This window comes from Caenorhabditis briggsae (assembly GCF_000004555.2).
Source record: "Caenorhabditis briggsae complete genome, chrX, whole genome shotgun sequence".
In the NCBI taxonomy this organism is placed as follows: Eukaryota; Metazoa; Nematoda; class Chromadorea; order Rhabditida; family Rhabditidae; genus Caenorhabditis; species Caenorhabditis briggsae.
This window is the reverse complement of record NC_013491.2, coordinates 15,328,359-15,343,751: the sequence shown is the minus strand read 5'-3', so window position 1 is coordinate 15,343,751 and position 15,393 is coordinate 15,328,359. Positions and strand designations below refer to the sequence as shown.

The following is a 15,393-nucleotide window of genomic DNA, read 5'->3' as shown; positions in this document are numbered from 1 at the left end:
ATTCTGTTTATGAACACTTGAACACTAACAGGGAAAAAAAACGGAAAAATTATTGAAGCCGTATGGACCCGTACGGGTTGCGATGTTTGCGTGTTGGGGGTGCATGGGATGTGAAAGTTGAGAGCTCTGCAAAAACTATTTATTATTATTAATTAATATATAAAATTCTCCTACGAGATTGAGTGGAAATTTTGACAGCTGATTTAGGAGCAAATCGTTGCAGTCCTACTAGTCGTAGAAAGCCATAACGCAGCGGTTTTATGACCGATAGATACAGGACGCAAATTACTGGGCAGGTTAATTGCGTCGGTGCCAGAACAACCAAAGCCAGTGGGAAACTAAAAGAGATAATTTTGTATTGTCGCAAGAAAAAAGAAATTACGTTTCCGATGGTGCATAATGCATCAACAACAGAGCCATAGCAGTGGCAGCCGGTATACCCACCAGTAATCCAAACTGAAAAAGATACCAAAGACTGATAGCAAGTGCATTTTTCAACTGAATCAATGTCTGTTTAGAGATCATGTTGTGTATTCTGCTCAATGTTGTATGAGACTTGATTGTGATAATTGGAATAACAACGACCACCACTGTAATTCCAACGAACGCCTCTACACTGAGCGCCTAAACAACACAATATGTTTTATTCTCTTTGTTTTTAGTCTACCTTCAGGGACCATTTGTCTCTCACTCTGACGATAGCGATAGAATACTCATCGAAGAAGTACCGTAATTTCTCATCTCCCTCAAACAAGTTGTCTCGATCTTCATACTGATGATCGTCCACTCCGATAGTCATGAGCACAAAATTGACGATAGTGAAAATTACTCCTATTATTAATCCGATAAGATTGGATTTTGTAGAGCTTTGTTTGGAAATACGGAAACAAATAGTGATGTAATTGAACCAAAACGAGTAGATAAAGCCCATGGAGCACAAAATAGCAACAGTGCAGCAGATATTGAAGAGATGGGCGGTTACAAAAGGTCCAAAACGAAAAAAACCAACGGTGAGTAGAAGATGATAGGGGAAAACTATGTATGGTTGATAAACGAAACCCATGTACAAACTGAATATAGCGGGGAGAAATAGGTTGCAGAGAAGGACTTGTTTGTATTCAGGCTTCAAGTTTTTACCTTCAGTTCGAATGAGATAAAAGGTCAAAGTTACAAAGATGATGTTTAAGACAGATGTTATTTCCATGTATCTCTGAAAACAAAACAGACTGTACACCCTTTAGAATTAGCAAGATGGAAACATACCCGAAGCCAAGTGAAATAAGTTTCCTGTTCCTTAATAGAGTTGTAAAAACCAGAAATCTCAATATCGGAAGGCATCACTAGAAGGAATACCAAATGAAATGGTCGAGATTCGAAATCTTATGCTTCAAAACAACCTTCTTCTTGTAATAACTGGTTGGTGATTGGACAACACACCTTTCTTACTGATCTTCTGACAAACTTTTCTCTGGAAAATGTTGTAGATTTTCAAAAAGCGGCAACCTTTTTTCTGAGAATAAAAAATCATAAGAAACCAAACGTCACTTAACACATGTAGTTCAAAACTATTGGATATTTGATTGCTGATAATTTCAGCTGCTCGCGCGGAGCAAAGGTTTTCAACAAGAGCACTTGGATTGTATCTAAATATGTTGCATGGTGGTCATATGGAGAAAAAATAAAACACTTGTGAAAATCGAGTTAAGAACAGCGTCAATACAACCAAAACTCAAAAGTATTACTACTGATTGTCATATTTTTACTGAACGAGTTTTCAAGACATAACTAAGGATGATAACCGGTTACTAGGAATATTATTCGGATTCTCCAGAGACAGCTGGGGGCTTAAAAACAATAGCATTTTTGTTTATATCTCGATTTTTATGAAAGATATAAAAAGTGAACAACTGACCAAATGTTTTTCATAATAGCTGCAACATTTTTTAATTATCACTTTTTTATATCTCTCACAGGAATCAAGATTTTTGGGCTCAAAGTTGGCAGGGTGGGTGACCTTCTAGAGTGTTTACGGTATTCAATGCATGTTGAAGGCGGGAATCTTGTTGAATTTTTTAAAGGCCTAAGAGCGAACTATTCTTAAAGCCTTTCAAAACTTTTTTACATATTTTCTCAATATTTGGACCATTTTTACCGTTTTTTGAAGATTTTTCATGATTTTAATTCATTTTTTTCAATTTAAATCGGAAAGAACAAGATTCATTTTTTTTTTCAATTTAAATCGAAAAAAAACAAGATATTCGCTCTCAACACGTATTGAATTCAGACTAGTCATATTTCATGGAGTTTGGACGAAATTTTTGAAAAGAAATGTGCTTGATCGCTTGGTGTCAGTAGGTTTCAAACTATAAATTTTAGTGACACCTGTAATTCAATTTCCGGGAAAACAACAAATAAATAACTTGAAAAAAAATATCCTCGCGAGTGTATCTTCGATTTCACTACTTATTTTGAAAAGGGTAGTTTGGAAATAGAAATCTATAAGACAGACAATGTTGAGTTTAAAAAAAAGGTTGAAAACCACACAAAGATTTATATCAATTTTGGAGAGGTAGGACAAAAACGGCGAAACTCAATAATTTAAGCTTGATGAATAGTTCACGCGTGAACACCTTTCGGAAGCTTCGAATCTTCCAAATTTGGAATTTTTGTTCTCTCGACTGTGTAATCAATTTGAGATTGGCAGGATCGCTGTCTGGTGTTCATTCAGACCACAACATAACGATAACTAAATTCGAGCCCGTCTGTTCAAAACATTATAATTTCTTCACCTGACTAAGATCTCGAAAGCAATTGCAGAGCATTGTGGAAAAATGTGATTTATGGTTGAAAATATGACAGTTTTTAAATTTTGATAAATTTTGTTCGATTTAAGTTTTTTAGCTAGTTTTATTGAGATGTATAACATGAGAAAATTGTTTAAAATCGAAAACACACAGGAAACTGCAGGAAAAAACATTTCAATAGGGGTTTTGGAGTTGACGAGAAAAGTTATATTTTCTCTGGAAGATGGAGAGGAACATGAAAAAATATTGGCATCATTTGGACTGGTTTGTGGAAAAAAGAAATAAGTTCAATAGAAGACAGCAGAAAACATCTCTATGTTATCTTACAGACAGAGGATATTGAAATCGGTGAACACAAAAAAATTGTCTTAAAGTTCTAAGTATGCCGACATGAAAAAAAGGTCCATCGAATCTTCTGGTGCAATGTAAAACGCCTCGTACTCTCCCTTCTTCTTGAGATACTCGTATTGCCAATTGAGATAACAACACAATGCTTTGACGCACTTCGAGCTAACCATATGGAGATAAACGGTATTGTCAGTACCAGCATTTGGTCCTTGAAGCATGTCACGGATGGTTTTCGACTTCTCAGCTCGTGAACGACGAATGACAAACTCATCATTTTCTCTACTGACCAACTTGACGTAGACTGAATTGTTACCATTGAGACCAGGATAGAAAATTTTCTTTTTGCACGTTTGTGGTGGAGCCGAAGGTTCTGAAAAAAAATGGATGGGCGGAAACAAAACTTTAAAAACATATGAGTTGATTAATTTCAAATTAATAGGACATAAAGGAAAAACTGGTTTTCAAGGTTGAACTATATGAGTGTTTAAAGGGGACTCCGACCAAACGTTTTTATTGTTCTTTCAGGTTAGAAAAAAAGTAACTGTCCATTTTTTGATCCGTGAATAACACGAAAACAAGAACTATTCAAGATTGGTAGTATGCACCGTTGTGGTCCGCAGAATGCCGACAACGTTCAGGTAACTTGTGGATACCATCGCTCCAAAAGCCAGCTTGCCGCTAATAAAAGTATTTTTTCATAGTTGCAAAAGGCCGGGCCGGTGGACGAATTTTCTCGGCCCGGCCCGACCCCGGGCCGGTCCGTCTACCACAGTTGAAAATTTTTAAATGAAAATTTGGGTACTTTTTTTTGAATTAAAAAGAAAAAAGGGTACATTATTAATCGAAATTACGAAGTAGAAAGTAGTCAAAAAACCGGTCGTTTTTGTTTGAATTTTTGAAAAAATTTCAAAAAAAATCAACGTCTGTAAGTACCCCGGGCCGGCCGGGCCGGCACTTCATCGGGCCGACCCACTGGCCGAGATTTTGCAAGTATGTATTTTTTCAGTCCAGATTCTATCTCAAATACAGTGTTGAATTGTTCCCCTCCAGATGACGTTGCATATCTCCTAATAACCAATAATAGAAGTGGCAAATCAGGAGTTTGCGGGGCGTGAAGAAGAAACGTCCAACTAAAGCGGTCCAGGTGGACCACGATGGTGCATACTGTCAATCTTGGATAGTTCTTGTTTTTGTGTTATTCACGGATCAAAAAATGGACAGTTATTTTCTTTCCAACCTAATGAATTGTTTCTGATATTTTGAATTTTCCTAATTTTATTGCGATATATTTAACAAAAATCGGAATCCTTAAAAAATCAAAAAAAAACGACAAGGGTTTGAGTTCTTGCGTCACGTTTCTTTTTTTCTTAATTATATTAGAAAAATACATCAAATTCGAAAATTTTTTGTGCAATACAAGTTTTTGGTCGGAGTTCGTTATTTAATTCTCTTTATGGCTGCTATGAAGACAAAATGAGATAAAATAAATTTAAATATTTTTCATTTTAAACATTTCTGCAGTTATCGGAAAACTACAGGTTTATTCAAAATCTGTACAGCTTTATTTGAAATAAGAATATTAAAAAAATATTTAATAAATGTATGTATTACTATTTTCTAAATTCTCGTCAATTTGAATTTTCAACTTTTAGTAATTTTCCATTTTTAGCATCAATGAACACAAAAAACCTTGCTTCAATAATGAAGCCGCATTTTCTAAATCATTGATATTGCAGGAATTCAGATTTTCGTTAAGGCAGTGAGTCCACCATATTGTTTTGATCTATAATTTGTTTAGCTAAAACTTTTCATTGACTACAAAAAATTCACTTGTCAAATGTGTTTGATAAATTTCAGTTAAACATAAGATTTTTCTGTTAGTTTGATTTTGAACTGCCAGAAGATAGTTTTGTATCCGCAAAGAATCAACGAAAAAAGTATCTTGTCTATGTACTAACCTCCTTCTTCTCGCTCATCTAATTCTTCGCCTTCTTCTTCTTCCTCGTCATTTGATCTTTCAGAATTTTTATTATTGTTGTCTTGAGCGTCCTCACTATGATCGCAATACACGCGTGATGAATCGCTTTCCTCTATTCCGTCGCCTTTTTCAGATCCGTCCATTCTTGCTGGTGCCTCACTTGTTTCCTTTAATTTCTCTATTTCTTCGTTTTCCATGCTGAGAGTTTCCATTCTATGAATGATTTCTCGGTCCGCGTTTTGTTCTCTACTAGACATTTAACTGTCTGTAAGTAAAATCTTTCATTTAAACGAATACACATGATAAAAAAGGTGATTCTGTTTTAAAAGAAACACATACTTCAAAATCAAAAATGTGACATTCTAAAAATGCGAAAAAAAGAGATAATCCATGTAATGTCAGTGAAAAACACACATTATGATTAACACACCCCGGGGTTTTATTCATTTTGTGTTCTAGTAAAGCTCATCAAACGAAAACCATGAGAACAGAAATACACACAAAAACAGACAAGATTAGACGAGAAGAAAAGAGTCATTGAGACTTGGTACCCTATATGGCTTTTTGTCGGCCAGTAGGAAATTGAGAATGTGATTGGATACATTTCTTAAGAGATAGATATCAGATTTGAGCTAGTGGAATAAGACAGAATGTGTTGAAAATATCATATGATTGGGTCGATGTGATCTGAACTCAAAATTCTTCATACAATTTTTGGTGTATGATTGGAAATCAAGAAAAAAGAGGACGTTTATTTATCGACCCAAGATTAGATCCTAAAGTGAAAAAAACCGATAAAAAAGTGAAGTCGTATCCGGTAGCTGGCGGCCGAGTCTGAGTTCTCTAGACCCCGACCAACACGCCAAAATTTTGTATTTGAATTCTCATGATTTTTGACTCCAATTCCGATCGTTTTTTCACACGGAACTATTTGATTCTTTACATTTAGAAATTCTAACTCATTTTCCTTTTTATAAAACTCTCAATCGGCTGTCAGAAACTTCGCTTTTTCAATGCGGTGTTTTTATTTCCACAATTATTTTAAAATCTATACACCTCTTTCACAAAATGAATCAATAAAAAAGTCATCGCACACCAGCTCTAATGTCAGTGAAAAACACAATACTGACTACATTGGTAGAAGTAAAAAGTCAATTTCGAATTTTCTCATTTGGAAAATATTAATAAGCTCTAGGGCTAGAGTAACGCTTTATTGGTTCAGCACCTGACATGTGAAAACTGGAAAAAATAATGATTTGGTATTACATGAAATTTGACTCCGGGGGAAGAGAGAGAAAGCTTCGTGCTACAGACTTTGAGAATAATGAGGATACATGGATAATCATAATAGAATATTAGGAAATTACTAATTAAAAAGTCAGTATGATGAAGATTACATTTCCGTCAACCAACATAATTTTCCAAAAATTTGAAAATGATTTCATGCAATCCCGAAAGTATTTTGAGCAAGTGAATTCCATAGTCAAAACGAAAAATTTCAAGAGTTTGAACTAACTTTAAAAAAGAAAAGTGGTTTAGTCCTGAAGGAACAAAAAAAAATAAAGGAAATTAAAAGTGGAGAGAAAATAAAGAGCTAGGAGTGTTTTTTTTTCCAGAAAAGTCAACGAATTTTTCATTGAAAAATGTGTTTTTTATTCGAATAGATTTATCAACTCGTAGTCTATAGCAACGGCAAAAAGGAGTAAAGGCTAGAACACGGCATTTAATCACAGACCCTTATAATTCAGTGTACTTATTCACCTGTGTCAAAATTTGTGACCTTAATGTCTTGAGAAACTCCATGTTCGAACTTTTCATGTCTACGAAAAATTACACAATGACATAGGCTCATTAATTACTTTGAATTGAAGTTTCAACACTAGTTTCTATGGGAATGTGTTTAGCTGTTTAAGAAAAAACTGAAAAGAAACAATGATGGCCAAGAAAAAACTGCCAAAAATTTGAAGTTAGATCGTAAAGACAAGAAAAAATAATTACTATACAATTTGAGGAATACAACTCCATCAGATTGGCTCATATTATTTCAAATGGATCCTTAAATTTTTCAGAATTTATATTTCCAAAAACATACTGCGATCGCGTGTTATAAAAAACAAGTGCATTTTCTCAACGCATCGTATAATAAAAATCCATTATTGATCAATTAAAAAGACAAACTTTAACAAACATAATAACAACTATTTTAGAGTAACGTTTTACAATCAACTAAAGTGACTTGCAATTTTGCTTGCCAACTAGCTAGTCCTTTTGAAAACGCATTCCTTATCAGTATTTCTGATTGCCGAGTACGGAAAAAAGTCCTATGAAAAACATGATAATAAACACAACTATTATATGTAGTTTACTCAATGTTTTGATTGCCGCCAGGACACTTTTTAAAATCACATCTTCATGTTAAATAATTTTTTTTCATTTACCCCATTATCCATTTTAAAAAAGTCGGAAGTAACTCGATTGTTATTTTTTCTATTTCTTCAATAACAGTTTTCCTCTTTTTTTTCGTTGTTCCTTAAATATGCCTCCCGTTGACATCTTTCGTTGGTTTTTTCTCAGATTCCCCTTGTGCGGGGCATTTTCTGAGCCCATGTTATGGTCCAAACACCATATTGCTACTTGTATTTGTGCTTTTCATATTGCTACTTGTATTTGTGCAAATCCGTTACATGATGAGGACGTTAGGTGAGTGGGTCGGAGTCATTTCGGGTATCCTCACAACACACCCACACACACACATACACGAACACGAAGGTCACCCTCCGTCTCTTTTTCGAAACGAATATACTATGGCAAAGGAAAAGAGAGCCCGAGAGAAAAAAAGAGACATGGAAGACGCAACATAAACACCCTTTCCCCCTTTCTCTCTGTTTCTTTTTTGCAATTAGGCAAAAATCAATTGGACCATCTTTCTTGGAATTCGTGTGCTGCTACCTATTAGTTGCTATAATTGTTGCTGTTCGGAACTGATCGCTGGTCACAGTCTGCGTAAAAAGTAAGGTTTTGTATAAAAATTGACATAGTAAAGCCTGTAAACAGATCCAGAAATTTGTGAATCTGTCAAAGTTTGCTTTTCTCTAGTCACAATCAGGCGAAAAAAAAGATGTGGAGTTATTTCTGCTTCATTTTGTGCCGAAAAATATATAGAGTCTCGTAAAAATTGTGTGAGAATCGAAAAAAAAACTAAAATAATAATATCATAAAAATGCAAGTTTTCTCAATCGGATTTATTCAGGAACACACATTTTCCGATATTTTTAAAAAACAAAATGCTCCTGACTTTTGGAAAAAAAAAATTTTCGTTGAAGTGATCGAAACAAAAAAACCTTGAAAAATTCGAATTTAAAATTTTCGCGCGCTAGCGAGACTAGAAAACTTTTGCTTGCCCACTTGTACCCAACATTAATACGATAAAATTTGAAAAAAATCCAAAATCAACGAAAAATGAAACCAAAAATGACAAATTTGCAAAAAAAGTTAGGGGGGACAAGGATTTCAGAGTGAGAAACCTAGGCCAAGTCAGCGGGCGCCTTTCATACGTGGCAATTTTACCGGATTTTTTTTCGCTTTTATCTCCGGAAGGTGAAAAACGTGAAAAAAACACTATCGGCTACAAGAAAAAAGGCTGCCAGTCGCCGTGGCCTAGGTTTTTTACAACGCGGGAGTTCAAATCCCCGTCCCTTATCGCAACTTTTTAAATGAAAATTATTGGTTTCAACCGCATTTTTTGGGGATTTCAGATTTTTTTCTTTTTTTTTTGCAGTAATACTGAAAAAATAGATGATTTTTTGAGCATTTTGTTGTTATAAAAATGTTTTGAACAGAGTCCCCCTTCCAATGCGCATAAGCAAAAGACTTTAGCTTACAGCTTACTTTGATCAGTATTTTCCTGTTTGTTTAATTTTTGCGACATATTTCACTGTTTTTTCAATGTTAGTCAGAAAGCATTAAATTAAAATGATGAGAACGATTGTAAAAACAATGAAAATTGTCGAAAAATTGAAAAAATGAATGAATGCATTAAAACGGACTCAAAAAATACTGTAGTTTGCTCTTGCGCCTTTAAATTGAACGAGATAAGAAAAATTCTCTCTCAGACTGCAATTATAAATCTTTAATATTTTTCCATCGTAATTCCAAGTGCCTATGAATGACTTCAAAAAAAATTCCGATATTTCATGAATGTATCGGAAAGTCTTTAGGATGAAAAATACGTAAAAATCCACTTAATGTATCCGATGTAAGATAATAACATACTTTCAACGGGCCGGGCCGTGCTAGAATTTCCGAGGCCCGGGCTTTTGAAAAGATTTTTCCTGTCTTCTTGAAAACTTTTTCGGGGTCAATAGAACAACGATTTTTCTTTCTCAGAAAAAACTTGAAAAAATTTCTGAAATACTCAATTTTTTTCGAATTTGGAAAACCCGGTCCCTTTACTTTTATTGCTCTAGTCACGATCAGTTAGTAAAATGTGAAATTTTTTTTATTACTTGGTCCGAAATAAAAAGAAAATTGTTTCCCTGTTTCAGGTTCTGATCAAAACTGAATTTTTTTTGAAAATTTTGGCTGAAAAAATATATATCTAAAACTAAAATAATGTTTTCAGAGCTTACAACAGGAGACGGAGAATATGGTTGATGACGAAGAAGAGGATGTCGTCGTCTTGGACTGTGATGCTGAAGAAGGCGACCCACCAGAGCATGCCGATGATGAATTTATTGTTGTCGATTAATTTTTTGCGAAATTGAAATTAATTTTATTTGTAAATTTTGAACTAGAATCACAGTTATTTTTCTTTTTCCTTTATTGTTTCCTCTTCTTTGTCCATATTTTCATTATCATTCCAATCCACCGTTTCTACATTTGTTCTCCAGAATTACAGTTATTTCTCCTTTTTCTTATTTTTTGTTTTTTTCTTCGTTGTCCATGTCATTAATGTCATCTCAATCTACTGTCATTGCCGTTTTTCTTTGTCTTGCTCTCTTTCTATCATTATTTGGAAACATGATTCAGTTTTCACTTATACTGTATTACAAACTGATTTGTGACAAACTATTAATCTCAACCACATTTCGTTATTTATCGGGTTTGATCTTTTTCGAAATATATTTTTTTGAATATTTAAGATATTGATTGAATGTTTTTGTTTTTCTAGGACCCTACCCTTCCAACGGGTTTGTTTACCCAAATGTATCTTTTTTCTCAGTCCGGCAGTTTCTATTTGAATTCTGTCATATTTCCATACTTTTTTTTACATGTTCCTCTATCCATCCTTAGGACTTGAATTCAACAAACAATTTTGAAAACATCAATTTTGCAGAAAATACTCAGTTCTCAGAATGGATGAAGAAGAACAAAAACCTCCATCTGAGGTCATCACTATTGATTCAGACTCTGACACCGGAGGAACGATCACAATTCGGTCAGATAATAAAAATATGATTCGTCAACGACCACCGTCTCCAATTCGTAAGTATTCACAACTCAGAAAAAAATACAGTACCGCACGGCGAATAATTTACGAAGATTGTTTTTCTTTTGAGACCTGATGGTACTTTTTTTTTGACACATTGGAAAATTATCTTTTTTGGCATTAAACATTCTGGGTCAAAAATTTTAACTTTAATCAAGTAACCATTATGAAGAGGGCGAAAACATTAAAAATGAGCCAACACGCCAATTTTGGTGAAGAAATGAGTGAGGAGATACATTTTTGAAAAAATCAACAGGAAAATTTAATTTTTCAAGGTTTCGGGAATCTACCAAAATACCGCAGATTACTAATTTTTCCAAATAAGCAACGTTTGTGCAGAATTTTCATGCGAACATTTCGATAAAAATTGTTTTTGAACAGAAAGTCAAAAATGAGAGAGGAGATGGTTTTGAATTAATATGTTCATGACTTATTTGAAGAAAAACAAGTTTCGCTTTGATCACTGATTAATCACTGTGTACCGGCCACTAAAATAGACAAAAAATTTTTTCAGTTTATTTTGGGCTATTATGACCATTTTCAGAAGTCTATAGCTTGACTGTCAAGTTTCCAATCACTTTGGAAAACTTGGAGGGTGTAAAACAGACCTAGAATAGCAACTTTGCATTCACAGAAACATTTGAAATTTTCTAGTTTTCCCGCTATTTTCTGGTTTTTGACACCCCTTTTCAGCCCGTTTGTATTAAAAGCGAAAAAAGCAGGTGTCTTTCAGAAATTGCTAAAAATTTTCGAAAAATTTTGTAAATGCAATGTTTTCAATCTAGGTCTGTTTTACACTCACCATTTTCCACTCAATCAAAAACTTAACAACCGAGATGAAACCTGAAAAAGACACCTGAAAAAGGCCAAAATCTAATGAAAAATATTTTTTCGCATATCAATTTTTGTTTTTTAGCGACCCTCGAGGAATCCTTCCAGTTGATGGCTCGACGGTTTGAATATCTTCAAGAAAAAATTAGAGAGGAAAATTGCCCTGAAAATACATTTTGCATCACCTGCTTCGCGGTCAAAAGAGCTTACAATCACGGATGTCTTCAGACTCCATGGAAGGAGGCTTTCGAAAACGCCTTCTCGGGAGTTTCGATTTTGAACTCGGCGTTCGTCGAACATTGCTGGAATGTGACAGCTCAAACTGCTGGACCTGAAGAAATGCATCGAAAAGAATTTACTAAATTGGTAAGTATGGGCAATTGTAACTTTTAGAACAGCGTTATTAGTATTTCGCATGGAATTGATTCATATTTTAATTTTTTGATTCATCTCAATTGTGTTGCAGAAGCGTAGAGCTTGTCGAGAAGAACAAGCTAAGGAAGCTCGACTAAAGAACATTGTCTTCAATATCGCTAATGCTCAAAATACAGACCATGCGTTCGACAACATTAAAGTGCCGATTGCGAGAAAGGACAACGGTAAGATCTGAAAGATGTATCTGAATCTTAGAGTATTTTTAGAGCAAATGATTCATCGTTATGCAATAACATTGAAGCGTTTGCAATGGTTGAAGCATAGCGACATTCCGATGGCCATGCCAATATCCAGTGGTTCGAAAAGTGTTTGTATGTTCTGCATTATTTGCTACAAACTTCACCATATCGACTCCGAAGAGTGTAAAGCAAAAGAAAATCAGAGAGAGGCTGTCGAACAGCTTCACGCCAAATCGGCTGGATATTCAATGCTCAACAAGAAGGTGGTAGAGACTATGCTGAAATTTCTTGACAAGAAACATCAGTACCATTTGAGGCTTAAAAAAAAGAACGGACCATTCACTGTGAGTTTTTTATTGATTGGGAGAATGAATCTCAAACATTCAATTTGGGAGAGATTGATTATAGTAATAAAATGTTGCAGGATTCGCCTCAAAAAGAAGTGCCAAAAACTGTGACGGATGGTAATCTTTTCTCAGTGTTATAAGTTGTAGATTGTTATTTTTCAGTTGAAATGAGGGATGTATTCAACAAAATGCATAAAGGTCTCTTCCTGCAAACCCGAGAAATCGAGATGGGCAAAGAAAGTTGCTGCTTTCAATGCTTTTGTCCAACAATGCTTTTGTCCAGCAAAAACTGCCAGTGTCCAAAGAATGAGAACACTCTTGCACTCAGCCGAGCTGCTCAAAAATTGTTTGATATCACCAGAGATATCCCAACGATTGACGGTGTCTGCAAAAAAAGATGTGCAGATTTCGCAATGAATGAGGCAGGAATATATGAGAAAAATATCGAGGCGATGGAACTTTTGAAGGTTAGCTTGAGGTTTGGCATATACGTTTTAATAATTGAAAACTATTTCAGAAACTGAGAGGTTTTGCTAAAGAAAGGGACTCATCAGAGTATGTGAGCAGCGACGAAGAAAGAATCAAAGAAGAGAAGAAAAAGAAGAAGTTGATGACGAAAAAGAAGAACAATGGAAATGTGGTTGAGCAGAGAAATATCGTCAGAGGGCCATCGGATGACATGTCGTCAGACGACAATGCTGATGACTGCTCTCCAAGCACTTCTTCTAGTACGAGAAAGATCCAGACAGCTTGAATAATGATATTTTTAGGGCCCAGTGAACGAGTTTGGTTTCATCCGGACGATGTTGGATATGCAACGGAAGCGGAGGAGGATTCAGATGACGAACAGAGCGATGATGATGAAGAAGAAGAAGAGCGAGAAGTAAGCAATGGTATCTTTCACCTCTTCCGAATTTGATTTTAATTCAAACTATTTCCAGTCGGAGCAGAATCCTCCTTCAGAAATATGATGATCGTTCTGAACTTGATTGAACTCGGCGCTCCAGTGATAAGTTTGAACAGATTCTGTAAGAAATACAGAACTCTGTATCAACAACTCATCTCCTCTGAAAAGAATGAGGGCGATTCATTTGCCAAGTCCGTATTTCGAAAGTTCCGAAATCGATTCAATGGAGTCAATAATGATGCTCTAAAACTTTTCCGAGGTTTTGTTTTTGTCAACATGCATAAATATAAAAACCTTGGTGAACTTGATAAGCTGCGCAAGGCTAGTTTCTAATAGAGCATATCTTAAACCAAAAAAATGTTTTCAGGGCAAGAATCGAAAAAGAAAGAATGATAGGTACGAAGACACAGAAGAAGACGGGGACGACGAAGAAGAAAGCTTAACGGAGGATTCTGATGACAGTGAACAGTAAGCATATATTACCTCTTTTAAAAAACTATAATTTTTCTTCAGATTCCTTCCTGGCGAGCCAACAAGAAGAAAAGTAGGAAGACCAAGAGGATCGGGAAAACCGAGGTAAGCAATTTTATCAAATAAGAATTTTTGTGTATATTTTCAATAAAAAAGTTGTTCATTTTTCAGAGCTGAAGAGCCACCGAAAAAGAAGTCAAAACGTGGAAGAGCAAAGAAGCGTCCAATAGTGGAAAGCGATGAAGAAGAAATAATAGAGGAAGAAGAAGAAGAACGGTTTGAACAGGAAGAGGAAGTGGTCATATTGGACAGCGATGAGGAGGAGATTGATCCACCAGAGGAAGAAGATCCAGAGCCTGATGAGGATCCAGAGTCTGATTACGATCCAGAGTCTGATTACGATTCAGAGTCTGATGATTAAATGTATAATTAAAATTATGGTTTTTGTGAAAGTTAAACTAGAATTACAGTTATTTTTCCGCTTTCTTTTTTTGTTTTTTCTTCTTTACCCATTTCTTAATTATCTTTTCAATTTACCGATTACTATTACTCCTGTGTTGCTATTTTTTCTTTCTTCATCTCATTCGATTGTTCTCTGAAACGTTGTTTTAGTTTCAATTATGCTTTCTTCCAAATTGATTTGTCTCAAAATATCAATTTCAACCATACTTTGATTTCAATTTTGATCCTTTTTTTGAAATATAAACTTTTAGTAGAATATTCAACAATTATTGTTTTGTTTTTGGATTTCCATTCCCCTTTTATGGATTTATTTACCCAAACATACCTTTTTTCACTCCGACAGTTTCTATTCGAATTCACTCACTATAATTTGTCCACATGAAGCTCCTTCCTTCATTATTGGAGTTTTATGCATTCAACAAACAATTTCGAAAAAATGAGTTTTGCAGACTATTCAGTCGTCAGAGTGAATGAAGAAGAATCTCCAGATGAATTGTTGACTGTTGATTCACACACAGCCTGAGAAAAAATCACAATCAGCTCAGAAAATGAATGATTGTGTGAGGCAGGATTTCATGAAGAACATGTCAATGCACTTTCGGAGGTTCGTTTTATGCTTAACATGAACGTATCAATAATTTATACCTATTTCAGATCTTGAAATGTTTCGCTAAGGAAAGGACTCGTCCGATTGTCTTAGCGGCGACGAAGAAACAATAAAAAGAAAGAAGGAAAAGAAGAATGATCATGAAAAAAGGAAAAATGGAAGTGCGGTTGAGAAGAGGAATGCCATCAAAGGACCATTCGATGATACTTCTGTGTCGTCAGACGACAACGCCGATGACTGCTCAAGTATTACTAATAATATAGGAAAGATAAAATCTGGGCTGGATTGAAAGTCACAGTGAGAGGTAAACTTTAATAAAGTTTCGAAATAGAACAACTGAACATTTTCAGATTTCGAATAATTTCGGAATCAATGTTATTTTTCTGCATATTAAATTCAGTTTTGAAATCGTGTTGTGTTTTTTTTCCAATCCACATCTTTTCTCGTTCTCATGTCCTGATCCCATCCTTATTATTTCTAATTTCACTTGATTGCCCCATTTACACCAGGCCTGTGCGGCAACAAAATTTTTCCGG

The 15,393-nt window shown here is 34.9% G+C and overlaps 4 protein-coding genes across 4 annotated transcripts; 2 read left to right on the top strand and 2 right to left on the bottom strand.

Annotated features, from left to right (window-relative positions):
* Positions 1 to 49: 49 nt before the first annotated feature.
* On the bottom strand, positions 50 to 1,338 carry CBG15575 (the record flags this gene model as incomplete). The annotated part of the gene is made up of 5 exons (XM_002645388.1): positions 50 to 126; positions 175 to 338; positions 383 to 624; positions 668 to 1,210; positions 1,264 to 1,338. 5 exons carry the CDS (start codon positions 1,336 to 1,338, stop codon positions 50 to 52), a joined length of 1,101 nt encoding a protein of 366 aa, XP_002645434.1.
* Positions 1,339 to 3,172: 1,834 nt separating this feature from the next.
* Positions 3,173 to 5,327, bottom strand: CBG15576 (the record flags this gene model as incomplete). Its single annotated transcript, XM_045240209.1, has 2 exons — positions 3,173 to 3,522; positions 5,207 to 5,327. The coding sequence occupies 2 exons, from the start codon at positions 5,325 to 5,327 to the stop codon at positions 3,173 to 3,175; spliced, it is 471 nt and encodes a 156-aa protein (XP_045095718.1).
* A 2,408-nt stretch (positions 5,328 to 7,735) lies between these two features.
* CBG27924 lies at positions 7,736 to 9,877 on the top strand (the record flags this gene model as incomplete). Its single annotated transcript, XM_045240208.1, has 2 exons — positions 7,736 to 7,825; positions 9,752 to 9,877. The coding sequence occupies 2 exons, from the start codon at positions 7,736 to 7,738 to the stop codon at positions 9,875 to 9,877; spliced, it is 216 nt and encodes a 71-aa protein (XP_045099656.1).
* Positions 9,878 to 10,484: 607 nt separating this feature from the next.
* Positions 10,485 to 14,209, top strand: CBG15578 (the record flags this gene model as incomplete). The annotated part of the gene is made up of 12 exons (XM_002645390.1): positions 10,485 to 10,614; positions 11,535 to 11,815; positions 11,916 to 12,048; positions 12,091 to 12,407; positions 12,488 to 12,527; positions 12,573 to 12,877; positions 12,928 to 13,138; positions 13,181 to 13,303; positions 13,352 to 13,638; positions 13,685 to 13,785; positions 13,831 to 13,893; positions 13,960 to 14,209. 12 exons carry the CDS (start codon positions 10,485 to 10,487, stop codon positions 14,207 to 14,209), a joined length of 2,241 nt encoding a protein of 746 aa, XP_002645436.1.
* Between the last annotated feature and the right edge of the window lie 1,184 nt (positions 14,210 to 15,393).